The sequence below is a fragment of the Hylobates moloch genome, unplaced genomic scaffold (assembly GCF_009828535.3).
Source record: "Hylobates moloch isolate HMO894 unplaced genomic scaffold, HMol_V3 SCAFFOLD_8, whole genome shotgun sequence".
NCBI classification, from domain to species: Eukaryota; Metazoa; Chordata; class Mammalia; order Primates; family Hylobatidae; genus Hylobates; species Hylobates moloch.
The window spans coordinates 56,513,106-56,526,844 of NW_026652283.1; the positions used below are offsets into that span (position 1 = coordinate 56,513,106).

Here is a 13,739-nt window from a genome sequence, read left to right on the forward strand (position 1 = left end):
ACGACTGTGGGACTGGCCTAGGTGGGACGTGAGCCTTCATGTGATGACTCTGTTCCCACTGGGGCAGTCACACTTGTGCTACTGAGGCTCCACACTGTTTTGTGCACTGTACATTCTCGATAGCTGTCCTCCCCACTCTGAGTATTGCTGTGCCTGGCAGTTGACAGTTTGCTAAAGGCGCACCTTTAATTAATGAGTAAGAGTCCCAGTCCACCCACTCCTACTGCCTGTAGACATACACTTTCAGAGTGCTAAAATCAGACTCCAGTATCTACCACTCAAACCCCATCACTGGAAGGTATCAAAGCCTTCCCATCACTTGTCACCCGCTTCCCACCAAAAGCATCCTCATCGGGTACATCTCAACACTCCCGCTGATGATGTCATCTGCCTATTCCGTCTCCCATGGGTGAGGAGCTCTGTACAAACTTCCCAAAGCAAGCAGTGACTTTAACTAGAAATAGACAGCCAATAACCGTGCTCAACCCAAATCATCCTATCACTCTGTATTTCTACCCTGGAAGCCTTCAGGAAAGTGGTGAAGAAAGAAATGCCCCAGGCTGCTTATCTACCAAGGATTTCAGTTTCTTATAGGTTGAAAGACCATGCAATGATTAAATATAATGTCAAATTCTTCTGCATGCAATAATAAACATAGAAGGCCCCTGGACAGAGAGACATAATCATTGTCTCATTGTCTTCTATTTCACCTTATGCCAACTGAGATATACCACGGTAGGAAATGAGATACTTCATATTTATGTGGTGACTCTCATCTGAATAAAATGGGGGTTGTCATGCCTATGCATTGTGGTTAGAATGTGAAGCATAGACAGAGAAGTGATTCTCCAAAAGAGATGCTATGAAGTGATTCTCATACCGCCTGGAGGGAGGCACTAGGAGAAAAGGATGCATTGTTCTGTGTCGTATACATCAAAGCTGCTATTTGGGTTGGGAATGTAATCAGACAGAATGGAGGGAGCCGATGCTACATTTCCATCTTTCCCAGTTTTCTCAAAGGGTGATCCCAGACCATAAGATGCAGCGTATGGGAAATTCTCCTAATGTCTGCAGCAGTGTCGGCAAAGAGGAGCCCCTTTAGCAGGACTTTGCCCAGTGCAAAGACTGCAGTTCCTCTTACGAGCAAGACCTTTTTAACTACTCTCCCCATCGTGGGAAATCCTGGTTTTAGGACCCATGTTAGCCCTCACACCCAGGGAGAAAAAAAAAGGTGGTGGGAGTGTAGTGAGATAACTCTCTGGGATAGTACTACCTCACTTCTCATTTAACCTCTCTCTCTCATACACCCCTCACACCCCAGTCAACACAGGCACTCATTCACTTGTGTAACTTGTGTATCTGTCAATCAACCAGCTTCCCACACAGTACTATCCCCAATTCATGGACACTCTTGTGTCATGCAAATAGCAATTAAAAAGAAAAATCCAGGTAACCCAGAGAACTATACTCTCTCTTTTTTTTCTTTTTTTCTCTCGTTTTTCCCCCTAAAAAAGGCCTTTTCCAAAAATATATTAAACCAGGTAAATGTTTACTTAGATGTTCACGTGGTTGGAGCAGATTGACAAGGAAAACAATCACAAAATAAATAATTTTGTTTTGTTTTTGTTTTTTTTTTTTTAAAAAAGAACATTTTCCTACACATTTTCTCTCTCTAACTTGACAGAGCTGCTTTCTTCGACAGAGAGATGCTGTTGGAAAGGAGCTCTGAAGGGACCACAAGGGGAACTGGGAACAATCCAGGGCCCTGAAACTTGGTGGGGGGAGGAGGCAGCAGAGAGGGAGGAGTAAGGGAGGGGAGCAAGGAGGCCGCTGCCTGCCCTTGGCGCTGGTTCCTGTTGGTTGTACTTCTTGTGTTTCCCAGTCAGCGTCTGGGAGGGCACAGAGGAGGCAGCATACAAAAGTAAGAACCAATGTCAGGATTCACAAAACAACAACATTTTAAGAAATCTGGTTAAAAAGAATACAAAAGTGACTCCACAGAGGGGAAGGAAGAGCTTCGACCCCTCCCATTTGTTGTCCCCTCTTGCTTTCTTGAATGACAAGAATCACTTTTAAGGATTTTTTTTGTTTCATGGTTTGGCTGGTTCTTTTTCTTAATCTCTTCCTTGGCTCCTTTCTTTCAATTGCATTCATTTTAGAAAGCACCGATCAACTTTACAGATCCGAGGCTGCTAGGTTGTAGCCTCCCTGTGCCAGCGTGTGTGTGTGTGTGTGTGTGTGTGTGTGTGTGTGTGTGTGTGTGTGCGCGCGTGCGCGCGCACGCGCGCACACACGCAGTAGCGGTTTCTCTCTCGCCTGCTTCAGCTCGAGCCTCGAGGTCTCATCTGCTGGATGCTGAAAGTCTCGTGGGAGCACACCCTGTTGGCACTAAGGTGAGGGCTTAGATTATCTTTGTACCCCAGATTCATGGATCCCCTCCTTGCCCAGTGCTAAAGTGGGCCACCTATTAGCTACAGAGTTTGCCGGTCTCATATTCCACAGGGTTTGGCAGCTTAGAATTGAAAGCCCTCAGGGAGGACTGGATCCTGCCCACCTCATTGCTGGCCAGCTTGAGCCGATGCCGGAGCAAGCAGGAGAAAAGGTCAAGTCGGACTTTGCCAGGTGGAGAAAGCTGGTTCACCCGGTCCCTGAGCTCAATGAGCTGCAAGAGTGCAGAGTCCTGGGAACCTTGAGTATATGGGTAGTCCAACTGGAGAATTAGGTCCCGGATAGCATCTGGGTCAAAGGGCAGGCTGTAACCAAAGACCTGCAAGGTGTTAATTTTCATGTAACCCAAATTCTTAGAGGGATCAGTCATCTCCAGGGGCTCATAGTAGATTGTCTCATTGGAGCTGTCATCCAGGGACTTGATTCGGCTCCGTAGGTAAACATGAACTGTCTCAAAGAAAGTCTTCCACCTATTCCCCAAGGTGATAGTCCAGTTTTGGCACTGGGCAGCTGCATCTACGTTAGTCCTTTCCCAGTCAGGAAAGCTGCCCTCATTCACAGGCATGAACCAGCTCTCAGAGTGGCTGCCCCCAAAGGGGTTGACGTAGATGGCCATGACAGGCTCCAGGGTGCTGTTCTTGGTGAGACAGATCTGCAAGGACAAGGCCAACATCACGTGCACCAGCCCAGGCTTGTACTTGTTGCTCTTCAGGGTGAGCAGCATGCGCTTCCTCCAGGAAGGGTCAAACCAGCTGCCCAGCCGCATGTCATTGCTGATGAAGATGGAGTGTACCTCAATGCGGCTATCTTGCTTCTGCAGCAGGTACTTTAGCTCCAGGTCCTGCAAGTCTGTCTCCAGCCCAAGAAAGTTTTCCAGGGACTCGGCCACCTCTGGCCGGCACAGCCCCTGGGCCAGCACATAGCCCGGGTTGCAGCTCCCACAGCGTGTGCTATTGTCTGGAGCACAGTGGGCACACGCAGGCCCTTCGCCCAAGGCACATGGGATGGGGCCCTGGCAGGAAGATTGGTCATAGGGGCAGGTGCAGCTGTGGCTCTGTTCCAGGAAAGTGCCAGGAAAGGTGCTTTCCCCACAGTAGAGGAGGGACTGGATTCGGTTCCACCAGTAGGACAAGGACCTTGGGGAGCAGAGATAAAATGAAGTATGAGTCAAAAGAAGTCACACACTGACACCCTCCCTAAGGGCAGCAAGACATTGACCACTAGGCGTGGAAGGCAATGAGGAAGATAAAATCCCCAAGATTTCTGAGTGGCAGAAACTCTACTTTGCTACTTTGGACTGATTGAGCAAAGCCTAGAGCTCTGTGTCTGATGGGTCAGCACCAGAAATACTGGACACCAAACTTGTACTGAGAGCAACTAGGCTCATCTCTCCCAAGTCCTTCATTCCCTTATTCAAAAACCTACAGAGGATCTCCAGCATCTTTTGTGTCAAATCTGTTTCCAGCCTTCTAAATAAGATGGCTCTTCAAATCTTCCAACTTCTTCAACTTCTTGCCAACTTCCATTCCCTCTTCAAGGTTTCTGTCCTTTCTATTCTCTCTGCTCCTCTCACTCCTCCACCAAGAGCAGAAATTTTCTATTGCCGATTCTCTTAAAATTTTGATTTTAGCTCTTATGTTACCTCTTCAGAGAAGTCTTCCCTGATGTCCCTGCCAAAAGAACCACTGCACTCATTCTCCATCACATCACCCTGTTTTATTCAATCCATGACAATTATCAGTATCTGAAATTATTTATTTATTGTTTACTTGTTTATAAACGGCTTCCCTGTTAGTAAATACCATGAAAGCAGGAACACTGTCTTGAGACCAACAGCTTCTAAGAAATGAGAATTGTTTCTGTGCATGGTAAGCATTTAATCATTATTTGTTGAAAGAAGAATAAATGAATTCCTCTCAAAACCACTTCGTCGTATGCTTCCCTTCTTACCTGTGCCTCTGATAGAGCCGTACCACTGGGTTGCTGGCCGTGAAGGCAGCCTCCTTTGCCTGGAAGACTGTCCTACCTCACGTGTACCAGATCATTTCCCTCTCTTCCCACAAATGTGACCAAGACTTTCTTCTCCAAGGAAGCTTTCATTTCTGGTTTTACCTCTAGGAGACTGTCAGTTTGATTTATGTTCTACCACCATAAATTTAAGTGGTTGCCACATAGTTATAATTTTCTAGTTTTTACGTTTCTGTTTGTTAAATCTTTCCAATTCATGAACACCCCTGCAGCTTAATAGTAAGGCATGGAATATGGATTCAAAAACTTGTCAAATAAATAAATGAATGAGTGGATGAACAAGTAGATACTTGTAATGATACAGCCCCACTCCATCCCTGAGGGTGCAGGTCTCCACTTTTTTTCCTCCTATGACCCAGAGCAGAATCATTTGTTTGACACAAGCCAGTGTGGGTGTTTTTCATCAGATGTAATTGCTGGATGAAATTTAACTCCATCCCTTTTTTTCTGAGACTTATTAAAATGGAAATCAGTAAATGAGAATTAGAGTATTACTAGAATAACATTTGAATCAACTATAATTTAGATAAAAGTAAAATCAGCCCATCTTTTTTTCTCTCTCTCACTTCAGACACAACTCACAGCTGAGAATGACACACATGAGTAGGTCGAGATAACTGCAAGTCTATGTGTGAGTCACCACTCCCCAATCCCCTACATTGGACAGAGGGTTCTCCTTGGCCTTAGCAGCTGTCAGGGAGGTGCTGAGCTCTGACTCTAGCATCCAGGGGGTGCTCACCTCTCCTTGGGCAGGCGGAAGCGAGGCTGGCGATGGCAGCGCTTGCAGAGGTTGAAGAGCCGGCGGACGATCCGATGGGTCTTTTTGAACAGCACTTTCAAGCCAGCTCCCAGCTGCTGGTAGCGGTGCTGAAGGCTGGTGTCCATGGCCCAGAACTGGGAGATAGCTGTGGAGTTCAGGAACCGGTCATCAGGCAGCCTTTTCAGCAGGGCCTGGAACTCTTCTGTGGACAAGAACACAGGACCTGAGCTGACGGGTAGCTATGCAGAGCTCTGGTAGGGGCAAGTGGACGCTGCCCAGATCCAGGGCCCTTCAAAGTTACTGCATGAGGAAGGAGGCTGCACACCCATTCTCCCAGGTGCTTTTTTAAAAAAATAAACACCTTTATTGAGAAATAATTAACATGTTGTAAAATATGGCCTCGGGAATTTTCTCATCTTTTCTACCCCTATGCCTCTGAATTTCAAAACAGATCTCTGCCACCCTCAGAGGGGCCAGAGCTCCTGCTATTGCTAATGACCTTGGATGCATCTCTTTCCCCCTTTATACTTCCTTCTGAGACATCCACAACACTATCTCAAGGCCAATCCTCTTCAATACCACCACAAAACCCATATGGAACATGTGGGGCCCTCATGAAGGTGAGTGTGCACCCAGACTGGCACATGTGGACACAGAGAAGATGCAGCACCCAGCTCAGAAATCTTTCTAGAAATCCTCCAGTCCCTGAGACCAGCGTCTCCCACCCATGCCCTCCTCTCTGACTCTCTAAGATACTCTTCTTCTCTTTTCAGCTTCAGCTCTTGGACAGATACCCATTCTGCCCTACAGCAAATTTAGAAGCAACCTGCCTTCTGCTTCTAAGCGCCTGCTGAGTCTAGGTTCTCCTTAGAGCTTCCTGGGCACACCACGGCTCCTGAACTCATGCTCAGGTTTCTGTGCATTGCTCTGTTTTTCCTTGGGACCTGCAGCTACCAGGTCTCCTGGTAGAGGTCAAGAGAGCCCTGATTTATTCATCAGCAGTAACTCATAGTAGTAAAGGCCCAAAGTCATGTTATGGACCATAAGCCACCGCCATAGCCCAGAGCATGGGGCTGGGGACTGGAATGTGATATTCTCCTTCGCTACTAAATGCCTTGTCCGGGACTTAAAATGGCAACCCCTGGGGCCTTAGCTCATTTTGATTTCTCATGTACCTGGTTCCTCATCTCCTCAGAAGATTGGAAAATCATGCCTAATAATGGCACTAACATCTAGTATGTGCGTACTTAAAACATTTGAGTGTATGGAAGAGCATGCAGAGCAAAAAGACAAATCCCATGCGTCTGCCATTAGTTTTTGCCATTTTGCCATATTGGCTTCAGATTTTTTTTCTTTAAGAAATAAAGCAAACCAAATATACTGCATGTGAGGGCCCTAAACTTCCCTTTCTCTCTATCCAGATGTAACCACTCTCTTGATGTTTTCTTTTCCATTATCACATATTTTTTATTTTTCAACAAACGTATCCATAAAAATACCATGTATTGGGTATCCTGTTTGTAAACATTACATAAACAGTATTAAATATATATTATATTTAATAAATTATAGTATATGAAGACATTATATAAATATATATATAATGTAACCTTTTTGTCTTGCTTTGTTTTATTCAATATCATGTTTTTGAACTATATCCACATAAATATCATTCATTTAGTGTTGAAATGTGCAAATATACCATGTAGAGTTCTTTATACATTGAGCATCTACATGATCTCATGTGAGGCTTCCATTCACCATTATCACTCTCCCTCTTTTTCAGATGAGGAAACTTGAGACCTTGAGAAGCTGCACGGCTAATCCAAGGTCATAAAGCTTGTCAAACCAGGCAAGGATGCAAAACCGGTTCTCTTGAATCTAGGTCTCAAGGTAACTGATATTAGCTTTAACAGCAACAAATAACAACTGAATTGTATTGGATGTCATCTAGAACCATTCTATGCACTTCATTGATTCAACAAATATTTATAGTGAACCTTACGTGCAAGCATTGCTCTAGGCACTGTGGAATCAGTAGCAAACAAGACAAACAAGGTCTATGCCCTTAATTATGTTTATCTTTGTTTATTAAGTCCTTAAAACACACCTATGTAAATGGACATAATACCAATGTCCTAGAACAAAATGAAACCACTTGAGCCTCAGGGTGGTGATATAACCCGCTTGAGGTCACAGACACAATTAAGTGGCCATGTCAGGATCCCCATGAGGATCCTCAACTCTCAAGTTTTGTTCTCCCCATGTTCCTGCTCTGTACCTCATAGCCACCTCTCATTAACAGGGAGGAATTCTGGGTCAGCTGGCTGCTCACCTGACTCTTCAAACTGCCGGTTGTGAGTGGCCCAGGAGTCCTGGATCTGCAGCAGGCTGTCCTCCATGGCCTGGATGTCAGCATCAGGGCAGTTGCATTCAGGGAAGCTGGGGCTGCACTTGCACCAGCAGTCATTCTCCTTGCAGACGAGCTCACCCTCAGAGCTGCATGTGATGTAGCTGAGTGCTGCGGCTACAAAGCGCTCACGCAGGTACTCAGGCAGCAGCACCTGAAGGCCTGGGGAAAGGATGTGTCAAGGAATCTCTGGGCATAACCAGTGAGGACTCAGTTTCCCATGCCCAAGGCTGCAGGAACCCCAGCTAAGGTTCTGCTGACTTGTGCATCCTGGGCCCAAGCATGGGCACCCCAGGGCCTGATCCTGCTGAGCTGGTTGGGAGAGAAGGCTACTGCTGCCCCAGTGACAGATGGAGGAGGATCTGAAAATGCAGATGGGAATATCAAAGCCCAAGGCTTAGCCAACCCCCTCAGATCAGCCAAATTGAGAGCGTGCATATCATAAGAACAGGCATATTGACTACACATCAGCATTTCTGGGATGGAAATGGGAAGATGTTTCAGATAAAAGAAAAGCTTACAGCCCTCTTGGGTGAGAAAACAAGGTTTGATGGGCTTTTTGCCCTGCCTCCTGTAGCCATCCTGTTTATAGCTTAACTGAGATTAGCAATAGGCATCCTAGGACATTATTGAATTCTGACCCTTCTGGGCCTCCCACCCCAGCCCTGATGACCAAGGAAGCTGTCCTGGTTAAGAGATAGGAACAGATATTGTGGGGATACAGTGTCCAGGTACTATGTTGAGTACTTTTTATATATGATTGCAAATAACATTTGTGCTCATACTGTGGTTTTTATAGGTAAGGAAATCCAAGCCCTAAGACCACAGTGACCCGCCCAAATCATAGCACTCATAGAATCTGCTTAGTGTCAGATCCTGCCCTTGTCTCATCAGCTAATACTATATAACTGGGACTGGCTGTCCTATTTCAATAGGATTTAACTCTTAAGAAGATTTGAAGGTGGGATGGTGGTCAATGCCCTGAGATCAGTCATGCCTGGATAAGTATGAATGGCTCTCAGCTCTCTTCTAATTAGCTTCTGATCTTGGATAGAATGCACTAAATTGCTCTGAGCTTCAGTTTTCTCACCCAACTGCAGTAACTACCAGTTTACCTACAGCAGAACATACTCCTAGTTGGCTTCAAGCCACTCACAAGGCGGCTGCTGGAAGCTTACCAAAGGATGAACAAAGGGTAGGCATGCCTTTGGATGCAGTCTGGGCCACGTTCGAGGTCAGATCTGCAGGAGGCTCCCCAGTAGCAACATTGTGAGACCTTGTGCCAGGAAAGTGAGGAATATGAGAACTTCTGGATATGGTGAGCTCCTCTTTCCTCAAATGTCTGCCAGCTCTTTATTTTTAGGCCCTTGACCTTGTCCTTGGCAGGAAATAAGAGAACTCAAAGTATGTATCCCAGTCTCAGCAGACCTCAAAATATAACTTAAAATTGCCAGCAGCAGTGGGTGTTTGTTGTTCTTTCTTGAGGTCTACCTCCAAATCTGTACTGCCCCTAAATTTTCCTTTCTTGGCACTGTGCCTACTGTGGCATTTGAGTGGTTCTCCCCACACACCCTATCCACATGCTTGCTTTCAACACTCACCCTCTCCAAGTCCTTTCATTTCACCTCCCCCATCACTTCCTCCCCCTCACCAGAACACTTCCCATGCTATAAAATCAGTGCCCCAACAAATGTCTGCATGAGTGATGGGCTATAAAATTAAATAACATAAACTATTCCAAATGAACAACTAGACATTTGAACTTCACTCACTGCTACTTTCCAGACACAAACCCAGCCTATCCAGGGACATCAGTGAAGAGGAATGCTAATTGCCTTAGGTAGCTCTAAATAAACGAGTTTTTAGTCCTCTTTCTTATATATTTCTTAATTCCTAAAGCATTGCTGGGTTGCATTTGACTCAGGTTGCCTGGAATTTGTAATCGTAGATCCTGAGTGAGGGTTATTGATTTTGTAATGCTGAGACAATAATATCTTAAACAAAGGACAATTCAGTTAGGCCTTGAGAAAAATAAAGTTTTCCCACTGAATCAGTTTGCATAGCCCTGCCCCCAGGATGCCTGCGGGGAACAGAGAGCAAGAGATGCACATCTCCCCTTAGCCCTCAGCCTCCAGAGTTAGTGTGGTTTTCCTTTATCTTTCACAGTTTTGCTTGTTTTGTCTCAAATCAAAAGTCTTATTCTTCTCAAACTCATCTCCTGACTTTGAATTGCCCATGTGCAAGATCACAGACAAATAACAGAAAGCAGGGGCCACTTTCAAACTGTGGTTCCAGTAAGTGGTGGTCCCCCACTTTGTACAGATCTTAGTTGAGCTGGAGATGGTAGTCTTTTAACCACTCTGTAAAGGCCAGCTATTCCACAATGTGTCTTTAGGATAAAGCAGAGGGTTTTCTGGGAAATGAAGATCATTGAACTAGGTAAAGGCTTCTTATAAGGATGGGTATGCTGTTTCTTATAGGATTGTGACAGAGGACTTGAGATGGAATGTGAAGTGGGATGATTGAGGTGTCATGTGATAAAAGCAATAGGTCTGGGGTATAGGACAAACCATACCAGAAAGTTTCTTAAAACATGATGGAAAGTTGCTAAATACAGGTTCCGGAACTTGTGGTAGTTCTTGTCTTAAGAAAGGTTTGATCAAATGGAACAGGCAGAATTTTTTCCCGCTATTTGATCTAGGAATTTTTTTTTTAATCAGGCGTGAAAGGTATGAAAACCATCATAGTGCTGCTTACCAAGTAACTGCACTTTGTTCTCTGGACTCTGTACCAAGACAGAACTGACTGAGTCCAGATTGTCATAGTTGCTGCAGCCCAGAGGACCGGTCCTGGTCTCCGTGACCTAGAGAAGGAAGGAGTAGGGAGTGGGTTTAGATAACAAGTGGAGACTCCCTTTATACTTCCCTTCTCCAGCTGCTCCATCTCAGGTTCCACATCCTGTCCTCGACCAGCTATAGAAGTGATACGTGCCTTTTCGTACTTCAGAGGTCTAAAGTCACTTTCTTCCTTGTCCTGAGGCAGTGAGTATCTGTTACGTATAGCTGGTGACAGCAGTTATATATAAGTGAGAGCCTTTCAGAGAGAGCTGAAGGGAATTTGTGTCTGGAAAGGTGGAGAATGCTGGAGAAGGAGTGAAACCTCAAGCTCTAGTCACCCCTTCTCCCTCTAGAGGAAGGCAAGAGGCCATATGTGGTCCCTGTCAGCCTGCTGGAAAGCCCAGCTGCATCCACTTGATGTGGTACTCACAGGCTTTATGGATCCTAAAGATGAAAAGCACCAGAGAAATATGAGTTATGAGTATTAGTATTAGTATTAAACATTTAAGTCCCACCTCGGCACTGAGACGTCCTTAGAGAAAATCAGCCATGGGCTTACTGCATATTTTAATAAGTATATTAAATATACATAAACTTTTATAGCCATGTAATATTCCAAAACACCATAGAGTCATTTTAAAATGTTATAAAGTTGGCCCATCAGTTTTCCCTGATGTTTAAAGTATAAGATGAAAAATGGGAAGCTTTAAATGCACTGAAATAATTATGTAATAAGAATGATGGGGACCTGAGGCCCTTTCTTCTCAATATCTCTGAAGACTTTGCCAACAATCAATCAACCAGTCAACGAGTATTTATTGAGCAGCCACTGTTTAATTCCATACAATTCTTCAAACATTTATAGTGCACCTTTCCTGAAGTTCTTTGTGAAGCCTACTCAGATACCTCTGACCTCCTCTTCTGGCTTCAGGCCCCCCTGCTTTGAACAGCAGGCACAGGAGTTGCAGTTTTGCATCCCTTTCTGCAAGTATGTGATCCACGTCTGAATCCTACACTCTATAGACTCCAAAGAGGGAAGCTCATATTTATTTTGCTCACCATGTTGTCGACAGCAATTAACACAGTTTCTGGCACACAGTATGTACTCGATAAACAAGAGAATGCATGTATAATACGTTCCAGGCTTTTCAGGGTAGGAAGGTGTGTGCAACAATGTACACATTGTGTACTGCATCCTCCAGGAGATCGCACCCTGTGGGGGAGGTAGGTGCATACACAGCTGACTGATAGACATCCAAGTCACGGTAGAAGCCCACATCATGATGAGCTCTAAGGAAGCACAGATCTAAACAAAGGGAAACAAGAGAGGAAGTAGCATAGGAGGCACCATCTGTGTTGGTCCCTAAGGAGAAGCAGGGAGTGGACAGGTGGGAAGAGAGGAAATGTACTATGAGGAAAAGGAGAAGGGACAGTGTGATCTCTGCAGCACACAGGCTTGGAAGTGCATAGTGCATGTGTCTAGCACCCTGCCTTGTTACCATGGTGAATATGAAAGTGTAAGGGACATTCTTCAAGGGAGTTTAGTAAACCTAGGTTTAAAAAATACACATGGAGCAGAGTGATAAAGTTAGAGATTGTGTGATGCTGAGCAAAAACAGTTGGGAGAGAGGCAGGAGGGATTCCTGTAGCTTGAAGTAGTCCACGAAGGCTTTATGAAGGAAGTAAGCAATGAATTCATTTTCAAGAATGAGTAGGGGTGGCAGGGAAGGGAGGGGAAATTGAATAAAGAAGGGTAACTCCACACAAATACCAAGGGGTAGCAATAGACACAGAGTGTTAGAGGCAACAGGGAGAACTAGACCGAGGCCACGCCAGGGGCAGGCACAGCTTCTCTACAGTTTTCCAAATTCTTCCTCCAAGAGCATCCCACTTAACTTTCCCAAGAACTCTCTGGGACAAATCTCATTACTATCACTCTCCAAGGAGGAAACTAAGGTTCAGAGAGTTATAGTCCTTGAGACCACAGAGCTGTTGAGTAGCAGAAACAGGATTCTAACTTTAGAGCCCTCAGACTCCAGTTCAATACCTTTTTGTCTCCTGAGCAGGCAGGCCAAAGGACTACAGAAAATGGAGTCTAAACCCTTTACATGCCATCACTGTCAAACACAAGTATTCTAAACAGACCGGTCCACCGAACATATTTTAGTAATCTGTTCTCTCCTCAGAATGTTAACATTGAGCAAAACAAACGTTACTGACTTCAGATCAGTTTGATTATCCTTACAATGCAGATTAGGAAACCAAGACTCAGATTAGTTAAATGACTTATTCCAGGTCATACAGTCACCTGCAAGGATAAGATTTATTTGGCTCATTCATTCATTCTTTTATTTACTCATTTGTTCATTTAACAAATATTCAAGGAGCATTCGGGACTCACAGATGAATAACACATAGTCATGGCCAGTAAGGAGCTTAGAAACAAGTGGAAATGTACTTAAATAACCCCAGCGTTCTGTTCTGGCTGTTACACATGAGCCTGCCTCCCTCCACATGTGGACACAGGTGCTGAATCATGTTTCTTTATTGGGTGAGTGGGTGATTGGCTACTGGTCAGACTGGACTGGGGAAGCAGAGGCAGCCTCATTTCAAGGTGAAGTCTTCACTTTCTTTATGGTGTCGAATTCCCCATATGAAGAGCCATGGCCAATAACTGTCCCAGCTACTCTGGGGAAGTTTGCCCCTCTAGGGTAGGGTGGGCTGAAGGACAGAGGTGGGACACAGGGGTATGGTATTTGGAGGCTTGCCTGTCCCTGCCTACAGGTAAGCTGGGCACTCCATCATCATTGGGCTTTTCACTGGCTTTTCCATCCACTTACTCCTGACTTGGTCACTCACCAACCAGGTCCAGGAAAGAAGGAAGCTAACAAGCCTTAAGTGGGAATAAGATGTGACCCAAAGAGGAGGACAGGCTAGAGAACAGCCACAGTAGGAGCTCTCCTTTCCTCCTGCTTCTCCCTCCCCCATCCCTACCTGCCACCGATGCATCTGCTTCCCCCCCCCACCACCATCATCTTGTTCATCATGCTGGGCTATCTTTGATGCAATTTTCTGACCTTTGCTGTTTCTAAAGGTCAATCCCACAAGAGGACAATCAATTAGGTAAGTCATTGAAAGGGTGTGAGTAACTTCACTTTAATTGTGGCACAAGGATGGAAATTAGGAGACGAAGACCACGATCCTTATGCTCATTTCCTGTTAGAGTGAAAACCCAAAGAGTGAGGAAGGCCCACTC

The 13,739-nt window shown here is 45.1% G+C and overlaps 1 protein-coding gene across 2 annotated transcripts in view; it reads right to left on the minus strand.

The window, feature by feature from the left end:
• Positions 1-2,276: 2,276 nt before the first annotated feature.
• The window catches only part of BRINP2 (BMP/retinoic acid inducible neural specific 2), a 111,648-nt gene continuing 100,185 nt past the window's right edge, over positions 2,277-13,739 (minus strand). For both annotated transcript variants that reach the window (XM_032160905.2, XM_032160907.2), the window contains exons 5-8: positions 10,404-10,509; positions 7,572-7,808; positions 5,216-5,438; positions 2,277-3,584 (exon numbers count right to left, since the gene is read on the minus strand). In XM_032160905.2, the coding sequence (XP_032016796.1) occupies positions 2,468-3,584; positions 5,216-5,438; positions 7,572-7,808; positions 10,404-10,509 (1,683 nt within the window). In that variant the 3' untranslated portion in view covers positions 2,277-2,467. The remainder of the gene's footprint in view (positions 3,585-5,215; positions 5,439-7,571; positions 7,809-10,403; positions 10,510-13,739) is intronic.